Here is a 12,836-nt window from a genome sequence, read left to right as displayed (position 1 = left end):
AGGCTGCAAACCCATCCTCGAGCTCCAGCCCACACTCGGGAAAGGGAGAGGGATGGGAGATGTTGCAAAATAAAAAACATGAGGACGTTTGGTGTAGGGAACCTGTTCTACAGCCACAAACGGCCCCACACTGGCACCGGGGCTGGGAACTGTGCACAGCTCATCACACCTGGAGTCCAATAACTGAGCCCAAGGTCCCTCTGTGTGTTTAATTAGGATCACAGAAGATATTCATTACTTCAATTTTCGGATCACAGAATTGTTTGGCTTGGAATGGATCTTAGTTACTGCATAAGCACTACTCAAAAACAGCAGAGGAAATATTGGCAGACAGGCTGAGAACGGGAAAGGGGGATTTTTCTTTTAAAGATACCCTTGGTTTTTAAGGGACTTTCCCTGTTGGTGTGTGCAGTGAAACCACCCGGTAAATCCGAGCCGTGCCCCGGCAGTGCCCGAGACAGGAAAACCCCGGATCGCTCCAGCAGGACACGGCTCCTCTCTCCTGCCGGGAAGGCAGATGGTAACCGGCCTCCGACCAAGCATGTCTCGGGATCTCTGCGAGGGAGGATAAATCTCTGACCGGTAGGGAAACGCCAGCCCGAGGTAAAGCACAGCCCGATGGATCAGGACGAGCGCATTCCCAGCCCACGGCACGGGAATGAAGTACGGTGGAGTCACCGGAGCGGGTGATGGGCTGGCTCCCTGCGACACTGCAGGTGACAGACACCAAAACCTCTGTACCCTGGAGGGGACGGGTCAGCGTCACCTCCGACCCTGCAGAGGCTGCGCTGGGCTCCGCTCCCTGCGCTGCTGGGTCCCGGAGAGAAAAGGGACTGGGGGAGGCCGGGAGGCTGGAGCAGGGTTTGAGCAATGCTGGAGCACTGGGGAATGTAACATACAGCATTGGTGAATGAGTTCTGTCCCCTGTGATGTAGGGCAAGCCTTGTTCCAAGTGTCCTCGTCCCGATTCCCACGCTGTGCCCAGTCGCAGCTGTACCCCAGCCTAGGCCGGCCCCACCAGGATGCCCAGCCCCGTTAGAGGGGATGCTCAGCCCCCTCTGTGTCCGGTGATCTGGGTGTCACCATGCCCGATCCTCCTGGATGTCCCCGGCCCGGTTCCTTCTGGCATCCTCATAACTCGGGGTGTTCCCAGCTCCCCCATTCCCGCTGCCTAAACGACCAGCGTGCCCGCTGGGTCTCAGGTCCCGATACCCCCGTACCTGCTCCTGCTCTTCTGCAGCCAGGTCTCCCCCATTCCCGATGCTCCCCCCGCATTCAGGTTCCTCCCAGGACTGGTGAGGACCGTGCCTGGTGCTCCCGACTCCTCCTCCCCAGTGCGCCCATTCCCATTCCCAGTTCTTCCCTTACCCCCGTGTCCTGTACTCCCGGATCTCACATCCCCGGTTCCTCCTGTCATCCTCGGCTCCCTGCTCCCCTCATTCCCGATGCCCGCGGGTCCCCCGTGCCCGTTTTTCCCGGTTTCTCGGGTTACCCCGTGCCTCAATGTCCCCCCTCCCCGGAGGTGTCCGGCGCTGCCAGGTGTTGCCCTGTCCCCGCTCCTCCTCCTCCCCACCCCGTGCCGTCCCTCCTCCCTCGGGAAAGCGAAAGCGCGGCGGGCGGAAGCCGAGCCCTCCCCCGGGCCGGTCTGGGCCGCACCGGGACCGCACCGGGACCGCGCCGGGACCGCGCCGGGACCGCACCGGGACCGCACCGGGACCGCACCGGGACCGCACCGGGACCGTGCCGGGACCTCACCGGGACCGCACCGGGACCGCCCCGGGACCGTGCCGGGACCGCACCGGGCCCGCACCGGGACCGCACCGGGACCGCGCCGGGACCGTGCCGGGACCCCACAGGGACCGCACCGGGACCGCGCCGGGACCGTGCCGGGACCGCACCGGGACCGCGCCGGGACCGTGCCGGGACCGCACCGGGACCGCACCGGGACCGCGCCGGGACCACCATGGCTTCCATCAGCAGCTTCTTGCGACGGAGCCTGCGGCGTGCCGGCCGCAGAGGTGAGGGCCGGGAGGGCTCCGGGGTGCCGGTGCCGGTGCCGGTGTCGGTGCCGGTGTCGGTGTCGGGTCCAGCTCCGGTGCCGCGGCTGCGGGAGCTGGAGCGGGGACGTTCCCCGGCAGCTGCAGCCGCTCGGTCCCTCCAGCCCTGCCCGTTCGCCCTCCGCCCCGCGGAGCCCAGCTCGGGACTCACCGCATCTCCTGCTCCGTTCCCGGGGGTTCGGTCTATCCCGAGAGCTGCACCCCACCTCCCTGAGCCCACCCCGTCCCACCTGAGCTCACCCCACCGATCCCTGAGCTCACCCCAGAGATCCCTGAGCTCACCCCACAGATCCCTGAGCTCACCCCACCGATCCCTGAGCTCACCCCACCGATCCCTGAGCTCACCCCACAGATCCCTGAGCTCACCCCACAGATCCCTGAGCTCACCCCACAGATCCCCTCTCTCCCCACATCCCCACTGAACAATGGCAAGCCGGCTCTGGGACACCCGTGGGGATAATCCATGGCGGGACCCCCGAGGGAGACCCCCAAGACAGTTGGGAGTTGCAGAGCCTTCAGAAGGAGGTGCAGAAATCGGTCCTTTGGGATTTGTTACCTTTTCCGAGGTACCGAATCGGCAGGGTTTTCTGGCTGCCAGAACAAAGCTGCCTGGAGCAGTTTATTGCTTAAGAGGCTTTCTGCGCTCCCTTCCCCGTCTGTTTTGTGCTGGCTCTGTGAGCTCCATGTTCCCAGCTCAGCAGAAGAGGTGCGATAAAGCCAAAGACATTTCCCCTCCTCTGGGGCAGGTGGGCAGCTCGGGAAGCTGAGCTTCCCCGCAGACCAGGCCGGGAAACTCCGGCACACCGAGCTCGGGAGTTTTCCGGGAGGAGGGAAAGCGGTTGTGCCACAGGCAGAGGGGCTGAGCACAGCCCTCGGAGATAAGAAAAGGCCGCAGCAGCCTTTGCCCTCTCCGTGCCCGGTGGATGGGAGGGTGGATGGAAGATCCACATCATCTGCAGCCGCTTTCCATCCAGGAGCTCCGAGAGCCCCCTGGCCACCGCCTCCTTCCCCTCCTCGCAGGGAATGTTCCCACTGCTGGGGGGCTGGGGGTGCTCCCCGGATCTTCCTGAGCCAGGCAGAGTCTCTGGCTCTTGTCACCCAGGTTTGTGTTCCCGGGGGACGAGGCACTGTGAGCCCCTCTGCTCTGGGGCAGCGCTGGCATCTCTGACCCCACACTGAGCCTGCCTGACCGTTCACCCCATCCATCCCTGGAGCTCATCTCCCAGCCCAGGGATGGGGAATTGTGGTCTTGGAGGGGTTTGGGCTCTTTGCAGCCAGACCCGTCACTGATGCACGCTGCAGGAGGCAGAGCTGCAGCCTGCTGTGACCGGGCTCTCCAGAGCAGCAGGTTTGGCTTGTTTGCTTGCAAACCCCATGGACAAAATGCAAATCCAGTCCTTGCTGGAAGGCACACCTGGTGTTCTCGGAAATGCAGAGTGGAACTGGATGGGCAGGATTTAACTGCACTTTCATCTTGCCCTGGTCATGGGAAAACAACCGCTGCCAGTGCCCAGTGTGGATGGGGGACACCAGCAGCCCTCCCGTGGCCCAGCCTTGTTCCCTGGGGAACAACAACAACAACAGCCTCCTGCCTGGGTCTGAGGTGGGACTAGATCAAAGCCACTGCTGGAGCATCCCAAGAAGAGCAGAAGAAGCAATGCACATCTTGTCAACCTTTTCCCTGGCCTGGAGCACCCCACTGGGCAGGTCCAGGATGATCCCCAATGAGGATAAACCAGAGGTATCCTCAGCCAGCTCTTGTCCTTCACCTGCTGCAAAGAGACCTCTTGGGGATAAATTTCGCCTTGCCAAAGAGGAAAACTTTGCATGTGGAGGTGGGGCAGCCCCAGGGTGCACAGAGGGGTTTCTTTGAGCATCTCCCCACCCCGAGCTGGGAAAGGCATTCCTGGCCCCTGGGAAGGAACATCCTGTGATGGGACCACGAGTGTCACCTCTTCCTATGAGCCTTCTGCTCCCATCAGCTCCCAGTGACCTGGAACAAAGGCTGGAGAGGTGTTTTTAGACTGGTGGTAGCTCTGGAGCTGGAGGAACATGTAGGCAGCGTGTCCACCAGCACTGTTTTTGGAGGAGGATGCCACACAAGGAGAAGGATAATGGGAGTAGCTGATCACAGCCATGCCTTGCCCTAACCCAGCTGTGGCACAACCAGAAGAGCCCAGGGATAAACTCTGGGATCTGGGCACAAATTGCAAGAGGCAGTAATCTCATCCAGCCACATACATCCTCTCCTTGCTATTCCTAAAAGAACAGCTCAACTGTTCTGCTCCAGCTCCCCACCATAATCAGAGCTGGGACAAGATGTGACAAGAACAAGGGTATAAAGGCAGGCACAAGTGGTGTCTGGGAGAGGGGAGAGCTGTGGCATGGCCTGGCTGCAATCTCTGTCTGGCATTTAACTCCTTTCCAGCCCTTGGATCTCACTGTCCCGCTGTGGCCATTCCAGGGCCCGTGGAGATGCTGGATGGGGCTATTTCCCCTCCTGTTCCTGGCTGTTCAGGGTGTGACAGCTGATGCTTCCCAGCTTGGCTCCCCAACCAGCCCAACAAGAACTGGGATGTAATCTCCAGGAACTGCTTTGCTTTGGGAGCTGTGGTTTAGGGAAAACCCTTGAGTAGCTCATTTGCAATCAGCAGTTCCCAGGACATTCGGCAGGGAGAGGTTGGGATTCGTCTGACTGGAGCTTTAGGAGGTGCTCAAACAAGATCTTGGCTGTTTTTTCGCTGTTTACTTCCCCTAAGGGAATAAAATTAACTGCTATAAACACATTCCCACACCTCCATGCAGATGTTTAATGCAGAGTCCATCTGCTCTCCTTCATTCCATGTGCCTGCTTTGCTCTGGGCATCCTTCTGCCCTCACTGGGCTGGGGCAAAGGAAGGCTGGGGCTGTCTTAAGATTTTCCCTAAAAGACTCATAAAAGGCATTTCTCTTTCCTTTTCATGTCCCCTGCTGTTCATTTTTGGGGACCAAAATTCCTGAGCACCAGGACCTGGTTCCCTCCAGCCACTTCAGCCATTTCACACGTAACTCTGCAGCTCCTCCCTTGCCCTCAGGTCACCTCACACCCCCCATTGCACTCTGATCTGATTTTTCTTTTTATCTTTTTGGTTTCAGAAGGAAAAGATGGGGCCTCTGCTGCAGAAAACGCCCCCCCCCAGGTACCACAGGGGAAGCTGGGAGAGCGGAGCTCGCTCTTCTACTCTGCTGGACAGTTCTTCTTCGAGTACCTGGTGGTGGTGTCGCTGAAGAAGATGCCAGATGGACACTATGAACCCAAGATAACCTACCAGTTCCCAAAGGTACTTAGTCCTGTGTTTCTGATAAAATGAATTCCACATTTAGAAGAGAAAGGGATGTTGTTCCTTCCCCATCATTAAAGCTGTAAAAGGAGAAAAGTGCCCCATGGCCTTGAGTCACAGCCCCAAACCCCAGGAGCAAACTCCCAGGAGTTTGTCCCTGGCCTCCTGTCCCAAAAAGGGAGACCACAGTGGGGAAATCACACCTCAGGGAGTGGCACAGGAAGAAATCCCAGTTTTCAGAGGGTCTTTCTGCTTTGCCTCACTGTCCATGGGGTGAAAGTCAAAGTTTGGATTTTTGGGAGGTGCTTGTGCATCATTCAGAGCTGGGGGTGGCTTTGAGACAGACCCCATTTCACCAATCCCACCCCATCCCTGGTGACAATGGGAACTCTCCATCTCCCTGACTCTTGGCATCGCTTCCTTCCAGCGTGAGAACTTGCTGAAGGGCCAGAAGGAGGAGGAGGAACGTCTCCTCCAAGCCATCCCCCTCTTCTGCTTCCCTGATGGCAACAACTGGGTCCCTGTCACTGAGTTCAGCAGGTACTGCCCCACGGAGGGTCTGGGCTGGGGTCCTCACCCTGATGGACTCGTGAGAGCTGGAAGGACCAGCTCAGCTCAGCCCAGTCCATTCCAGCCCCGTTTTCTCTCCTTGCAGTGAAACCTTTTCTTTTGTCCTGACAAACGTGGATGGCAGCAGGAAGATCGGCTACTGCAGGCGGCTGCTGGTGAGCCCTCCTCACCCACACCCAGCAGGGGTGACCCCTCCTCACAGGGGGACACATCACCCCTGCCATGCCCAGAGTTCAGCTCCTGGGGATGTGCCTCAGAAGTGAAAGTGATGAGAAGCAGCCAGAGGGTTTAAAATCCTGAAGGGGGTTGTTAAATCTCTTTGCTGAAGCATCGCTCGGGTGTTGGATGGAGAAAACTGAGTGTTGACAAAGCCTGTGGATGTGGCACTTGGGGACAGAGTTTAGGGGTGAATGTGGTGGCTCTGGGCTGACTTTTGGCCTTTGAGATCTTGGAGGGCTTTTCCAAACTGAACAGTTCTGTAATTCCCCACTGGCTTCCACAGCTTCCCTGGCTCCTGTCCCTTGTCTGCAGTGGCAGGATGGCTGCAAATCCCACTTGGGGTCAGGATGGGGATGTCAGTGCAGCCATCCAGGTGCCAGAGAGCTGGGAGCTGTCAGCCCCATCCCCAAAAACTGCACCTGAGCAATGGCTGTTTCTCAGCTCAGGGCTTTGACCAGCTCAGGGGCTCTGAGGTGCAATGGCCTTCCCTGGCTGCTCAGGGACATAAATCCAGGAGGACATCCCTGTGCCACAGCCTGGGGAATTGCTGGATCCACCACCCCTCCATCCTGGGAGCTGAATGTCTGGAGGGTTGAAAGTGCAGGAAGCAAACAGACCCAGGACAGTCCACTTGGAAAGGAAAAAAAAAGCCAGAGGACTCATTCCCATGGCCCCTGTTGTAGCAGGATTAACCCCAAGGATGGTGGGGCAGGATGTCTTGGAGAATGTCTGGGTGGGAGGAGAGTTTGGAAATATGGCAAAGGACTTTGCACCAAAATAATTAACAGCTTAGACACTCAAATCACTGTCTCTGGGCTCCCTCTGCTTTTCCAACATCAGCTGCATCCTTGGCCTTGGTCCTAGCTTTGAAAATCCCCCAGTGAGTGACTGGGAATTTGAGGGGAGCAAGTGGGGATGCCTTTGGAGAGTATGGAGCTGTTGCAGGGGGCTGGGAGATGCTCAAATCCTTTTCCTACACTCTTCCAGCCATCTGGGCGTGGTGTCCGGCTCCCTGAGGTTTTCTGCATCATCAGCTGCCTGGGCTGCTTTGGGCTCTTCTCCAAGGTAGGGACGTGGTGGCTCTGGCCCAGTGGTGGCCCTGGAGATTCTCCTTTGTCTGCTGGGGATTCCTGGCTCACACCTTTCTCACCCAGATCCTGGACGAGGTGGAGAAGAGGCGCCAGATCTCCATGGCAGTGATCTACCCCTTCATGCAGGGCCTTCGGGAATCGCCCTTTCCAGCTCCAGGGAAAACTGTCACAGTCAAAAGCTTCATCCCCGAGTCGGGCACTGAGGTTGGTGGGGGACTCGGGGGCACCTCCTGGACTGCTGCAACATCAGGAGCCCAGGCTGCATCTGGGAGCATCCTCCACACGTGCAGCACCCAGGGGTGCTCACCGCAGCAGGGCAGGCAGGGGCAGGCGCCAGGGGCCTCTTCCCTTGGCAGTGTGGGTGTTACCTCCCTCCTGATCCAGGACAGAGCGGTGAGGATGAGGATGGAGCCCATCCCCAGGGGATGCTGCCCCATCTTTGCATCCTCTGCAGCTCCCCCAGCCTGGAGCTGGAGCTGCCACACAAAAACCTCTCCACATCCTCTCCATGCTGGGACATGCCTGGCCCTGATGCCAGAGTGGGATCTTGTGCCAGGGGCTGGGAGCTGCTCCTGAGCCAGCATCACCTCCTCCAGCAGGCTGGGGAGCACAGTGCTGCCAGGGCTGTCACAGGCTGCAAGCTTCTTCCCAAAAAAGGTGGCACAGCCTGTGCAGCACAGCGGTGGAATCACCATCCCTAAAAGTGTTTAAAAAACACATGAACGTGGCTTGGGCACTTGGGGATGGGGGTTAGTGGTGAGTGTGGGGTTGATGATCTTAGAGGGCTTTTTCAACCCTGCTGATTCCATGATTCCATGATTATTCTCTTCTCCATACCACTGTACCCAGCTCCCAGTCGATTCCTGCCTGGTTTAGCCGGGCAGGCAGCTGCAGGTGTGTGACAAGCCCAGTCTTTTCCTGTGGAGAAAATATCTGATCCAGGCATGGATGAGAAGATCTCATCGTGCCCACACACAGCCCAGACCCACATGGGCACAGCCTTGTAATTCGCTTTTTCTTTCTCTTGTGGCAAAGCCAAGCTGGAAAAATGGGGAAGATACATTCTGGCACTGGGCAAAATATCCTCAATGCTGACTGTGCCCTGCCAGGGAGGGCCTGAGAGCAGGATCCCTCCTCTCTAGGGCAGTTCAGCAGCTGGTGATTTGAGTGATTTCATCAGGGAGCTTGTGCAAGACTTTGCAGGTTGCTCAATGTTCTGTCCCAGGGCCATGGTTGGAAGCACGGCCGGGGCTGCCAGAGCAAGGAGGAATGAGGATGTTCTTCGAAAGAGCTGCACTCTGGGGCTCCAGGCAGGGTCTGCAGCAAGGCAAGGAGATCACTGAGACCAGGAGAGGAGGGGAAATAAATCCTGGGTTCTGCTTGGGCTGAGAGCTGGGGATGAGACAGGACTTGTGCTGAAAAGGGGCTGTGGAGCCCAGCCAAGCCTGATGCTGGGAAGATGCTGCTTTGGTGGAAAGGCAGATGGAGAAGGGAATTTTCCTACTGGAGGATGGGGAGAGGGGCCAGGACTGTGTCATGAACAACCCTGTTAACCCTTCAGTACTCACCATGTCTGCCTGCCACGGGGACTGACGGGACTGGGAGACTTGAGGGCAAATCCAGCCCACTTGCAAATATCTGTTAGTCTCTCACTTTTGGGACATCTTAGCCAGGAATTGCCAGGCTTACCCTGACAGAGAGGCTTCAGAGGAAGGTTTTTTGGCATTTGTAGAAGTCATGCCCACCCCACTCCTCTCTTTCCTGGCAGCTCACGGGTGACCTGTCAGACACTGAGATGGGACATGTCCCTGCCACCCCCTGCCAGGGATGTGGGAGCTGGAGAAAAGGAGCATTTGGGTTAAAAATCCAGTGCCCAAATAAAGAGCCCCACAGTGCACATCACTGATGGCTTCCCTGAGCTGCCAGCACTGCGCAGGGTGAATCTCCCAGCAGGACGAGATGGGGTTTGTCCCTTGCACATGGACACAGTGAAGATGCTGCAAATGCTGGGTCATTAATTGAAAGCATTAATTGCTTCCAAATCACCTTCTCAGTGAGCCAGGGCAGGATGGGAGGAGTGCTGCCCCTCCTAAGCTGGGGTTGTGTGGCTCTTCCTTGGCAGCTCATCGAGCTCACACGGCCTGTGGATGCCCACCTGGAGCACGTGGAGTTCCAGGCTCTGCTCCAGCGACTCAGCCCTCACCTCATCTTGCACATCTTCGCCTCTGCCACCCTGGAGCGACGGCTCATTTTCCTGGCTGAGGAGCTGAGGTGAGTCCTGATCTCTTTATTATAAAAATGCCCATAAAATGCCCCTGGAGTGGCACACAAGAGCTTGGAGTGGGATGTGTCCTCCTCCCCGCCGTGACACTCCCGCTGGCTGCCTGTCCCACAGTGTCCTGTCCCAGTGCATTCACGCCGTGGCTGCTCTCCTGTACCCCTTCACCTGGGCTCACACCTACATCCCCGTGCTCCCCGAGTGCCTGCTGGACACCGTGTGCTGCCCCACACCCTTCATGGTTGGCATCCAGATGCGGCACCTGCAGCGGGTCCTGGAGCAGCCAATGGAGGAGGTATTTCATGGTGGGGAGGGCAGCTGCACTGAGCCACCAGTTAATCCTTGTCCCCAGGGAGGGCAGCTGCACTGAGCCACCAGTTAATCCTTGTCCCCAGGTCTGGCTTGGCCCTGGGGCCGGAGGCTCTGACTGTGCCCTTTTCCCACCCAGGGAAATTAGGGTGTCCCCCACGTCCCCTCCTGTTGGCACCTGGGGCGATGCCTCCGCACGTCCCTGGGAGCTGGCCTGCCCCTGTGGCTCCAGGAGCTGCTGTTTGGGTCATCCCAGTCTTGAAGCAAAGGAAGGCTGTGTGGGGACAAGCCACCAAACCTGCAGCAAAAGTTGTTCTTGTGGGGAATGCCCTGGTCCCCCTGCCCATGTCCCTCCTGCAGAGAGGAGCTGATCCCTCTCCTGTCACCCTCGTGGGCTGGTGACACCAGTCCCATCCCAAAACGGGTGGGAGGAAGTCCAGATGTCTTGGCAGGACTAAACCTGGTCACTCCCTGCTTTCTTTCAGGCTCTGATAGTTGATCTCTGTGAAGGGAAGATCATCCGGGCGGTAGGTCCTCCCTGTGAGGGTGTGGGGCTGGGGGTGGCCTGGATAACCCCAGGAAGGGCCTTTTCTCCTTTGGTGTCAGCTACCCGGCAGCTTCCACATTTTTATATGGCTTCAAACTGCCAGAGGGCAGGGTTAGATGGGATATTGGGAAGGAATTCCTCCCTGTGGGGGAGGTGAGGCCCTGGCACAGGCTGCCCAGAGAAGCTGCGGCTGCCCCTGGATCCGTGGAAGTGTCCAAGGCCAGGCTGGACAGGGCTTGGAGAAACCTGGGCTAGTAGAAGGTGTCCCTGCCCATGGCAGGAGGTGGAATGGGATGAGCTTTAAGGTCCCTTCTAACCCAAACCCATCTGGGATTTTGTGGTTGTATGATTTTGGGGCATAGCTATTTCAGTGGCACCCTCCCAGGGGGAACATCCACGTGAGGATGTCTACAGCCACCGCACCTGGCCTGTGAGCTACAACAGCAGGGTCCATGCACTGCACATCCCACACCCACATCTCTGCAGGACACTGTGAGGATGATTAATGAATGAGCTTTGAAAGCCCCACTCATGGGCTGCCCCAGCACGTGGCCCCCCGAGCTGGATTCCCTCCGGTGCTTCACGGCCCCGTTGCCTTCCAGGTGGGAGATGAGGAGGAGATCCTGCCTGGGAAGCTGCAGAACGAGATGCTGACGTCTCTGAACAGGCACAACAACAACAACAACGTGCACAGTAAGGACGTCTGGCATGGTAAAACAGCCCCAGTCTGCCCTCCCCAAGGCTAGAGACTTCAGCCAAGGGATTTTACTGAAGTCACCTGGTCTGGAATGTTTCTCCCCCTATTTACTGGGGTAATCCCTTGGCTTTCCCTTTGCCCTCTGAAACACGAGAGCAGGAACAGATAATTCTGCTGGCAAAATGGACTTTTGCTAATATTTGCTAATATCTATCTAATACTAGAATTAGAATATTGGAACGTTAAGATGCTGCCACCCTGGAAAGCAATACCCTGGAAAGCCAGGGCTCCCTCAGCAAGATCAGTGGGATCTTTGGTCAGTGGCAGAGGCTCTAAGCAATTCCTTGGGGTGCAAAGACAGAGCAGGTTAAAACAAGCCCATGCTGTGTTCGGAGGTCCCATCTCCCCCTCTCGTGTTCCCCTTCCAGCCTCGGAGCAGCTGAATGCCCTGGTGTCAGAAGCCTTCGTGCACTTCTTCGTGCGGCTGCTCGGGCACTACAGCTCCCACATCAAGTGGGGCAGGAGCGGCTCCGGCAGCTTCCAGGAACGAGCCTTCTGCAAGGCCACTCCCTCCAAGAGCTGCCGCAGATTCCTGAAGAAGTTTGTGAAGACCAACATGTTTTCCCTGTTTATTGAGGAGGCAGAGAAGAGCAGGATCCCACAGGAAGGTAATGGTCCCATTTCTGGCTGAGCTGTGTGGAACCCTGCTGGCTGCTTCTCTGCCCTTTGATGTGAGACCTCAGGGCAGTCCTGGGGAGGGATGAGGGATGGCACTATCCCTGCTTTCCCATTGTATCCCCAGTCTACATCACCATTCTGGCTTTTTGCTGGGTCTGCTGCTTTCTCCCTTCCTTGCTGGTGGGAAACACAAAACTGAACAGGAGTGAACACATGGGTTAAAACCTCTGGCTAACCCAGCACAATAAAGGCTGTTTCGGATGAGAGGGATGGGTGGCATTGCAAGCGCTCCCATTTCATGGACTTGTGGAATCCCAGGATTCCAGCAAATTGGGTTGGAGGGACCTTTAAAGTGCATCTCATTTCACCCCCTGCCATGGGCAGGGACACCTTCCACTATCCCAGGCTGCTCCAAGCCCTGCCCAACCTGCCTTGGACACTTCATTTCCACATTTCCCCTGGGTCCTCTCCGGGTGTCCATCACCCAGCTTGGTTTGGGACATAAACACTTCCCAGGATTCAGGCTGTTCTGTATCCCCCATTCCAAACACCAGCACTCTCCCATGACGTTTTCTCCTCCACAGCGTATTTCCAGCAGAAAATAAAAGATTACCACGAACAGAAGAAGCACCCAAGGGACTCCTGAGGTGCAGCCCGGGAGCAGAGGAGCAGGACTGGGACTGACACGTCCCTGCCAGCAGCACCACACTGGACACTGTTCCTGCCCAGCTGGGCCTCCTGCACTGCCTGGGCAGCCCCACTGAGCACCAGTTCCACCCTTTCTTCCTCAGGGCATCACTGAACTGGAAAACTCTGCACAGAACTAGTGCCAGGCTGGGATTTCTTTCCCAGTCGTGGTTGCTCCAGGAACAGACTGTGACTCCCAGTGCTTGGCCCTTCACAGTTCCCCCAGCACCTCACGCAGAGGGAGGGCAGCCAGAGCTGGCTCAGGACAGCAGGGGTTTAGAGTGATTATTAGAAGGGGGAAAAAAAGGAATGAGTAGGAAATAGCGTTACTTCTCATTAAAACAAACCAGGGGTGTGTAAATAAGGAACATCCCATTGCACAA

The 12,836-nt window shown here is 57.5% G+C and overlaps 2 protein-coding genes across 5 annotated transcripts in view; one reads left to right on the top strand and one right to left on the bottom strand.

Annotated features, from left to right (window-relative positions):
• The window catches only part of MYBPH (myosin binding protein H), a 27,485-nt gene extending 24,676 nt beyond the window's left edge, over positions 1-2,809 (bottom strand). The window contains exon 1 of one of the 3 annotated variants that reach the window (XM_088067060.1): positions 2,614-2,809. Coding sequence is in view for 1 of the 3 variants with exons in the window: in XM_088067058.1 (XP_087923184.1) it covers positions 1,221-1,275 (55 nt within the window). In the remaining 2 variants the exon portion in view is untranslated. Of the gene's footprint in view, positions 1-1,220; positions 1,779-2,613 lie in introns of those variants that run through there. The other 2 variants (XM_088067059.1, XM_088067058.1) reach the window with 2 other exon arrangements.
• Positions 17-12,836, top strand: DENND2D (DENN domain containing 2D). Of its 2 annotated transcripts, none has more exons than XM_088067061.1 (12): positions 17-716; positions 5,193-5,377; positions 5,805-5,917; positions 6,033-6,102; positions 7,154-7,231; positions 7,321-7,461; positions 9,380-9,528; positions 9,653-9,830; positions 10,330-10,371; positions 10,994-11,084; positions 11,517-11,756; positions 12,351-12,836. In XM_088067061.1, the coding sequence occupies exons 1-12, from the start codon at positions 659-661 to the stop codon at positions 12,410-12,412; spliced, it is 1,407 nt and encodes a 468-aa protein (XP_087923187.1). In that variant the 5' UTR covers positions 17-658; the 3' UTR covers positions 12,413-12,836. The 2 variants fall into 2 exon arrangements, with proteins under 2 accessions (XP_087923187.1, XP_087923188.1); XM_088067062.1 differs by lacking the exon at positions 17-716 and adding an exon at positions 1,875-2,018.

This window comes from Pseudopodoces humilis, chromosome 26, assembly GCF_049639895.1.
Source record: "Pseudopodoces humilis isolate 2021_Gansu_Grassland_sample_001 chromosome 26, ASM4963989v1, whole genome shotgun sequence".
Taxonomy (NCBI): Eukaryota; Metazoa; Chordata; class Aves; order Passeriformes; family Paridae; genus Pseudopodoces; species Pseudopodoces humilis.
Note: the sequence above shows the minus strand (reverse complement) of the source record. Positions and strands in the feature narration are given on the sequence as shown.

Excerpts from the sequence above, each read along its gene's own strand:
- DENND2D (XM_088067061.1), top strand. The coding sequence starts at position 659 with ATGAAGTACGGTGGAGTCACCGGAGCGGGTGATGGGCTGGCTCCCTGC. Across the intron at positions 5,918-6,032 it reads CCTGTCACTGAGTTCAGCAG|TGAAACCTTTTCTTTTGTCC; the intron begins GTACTGCCCCAC and ends CTCTCCTTGCAG. Across the intron at positions 7,462-9,379 it reads TCCCCGAGTCGGGCACTGAG|CTCATCGAGCTCACACGGCC; the intron begins GTTGGTGGGGGA and ends CTTCCTTGGCAG.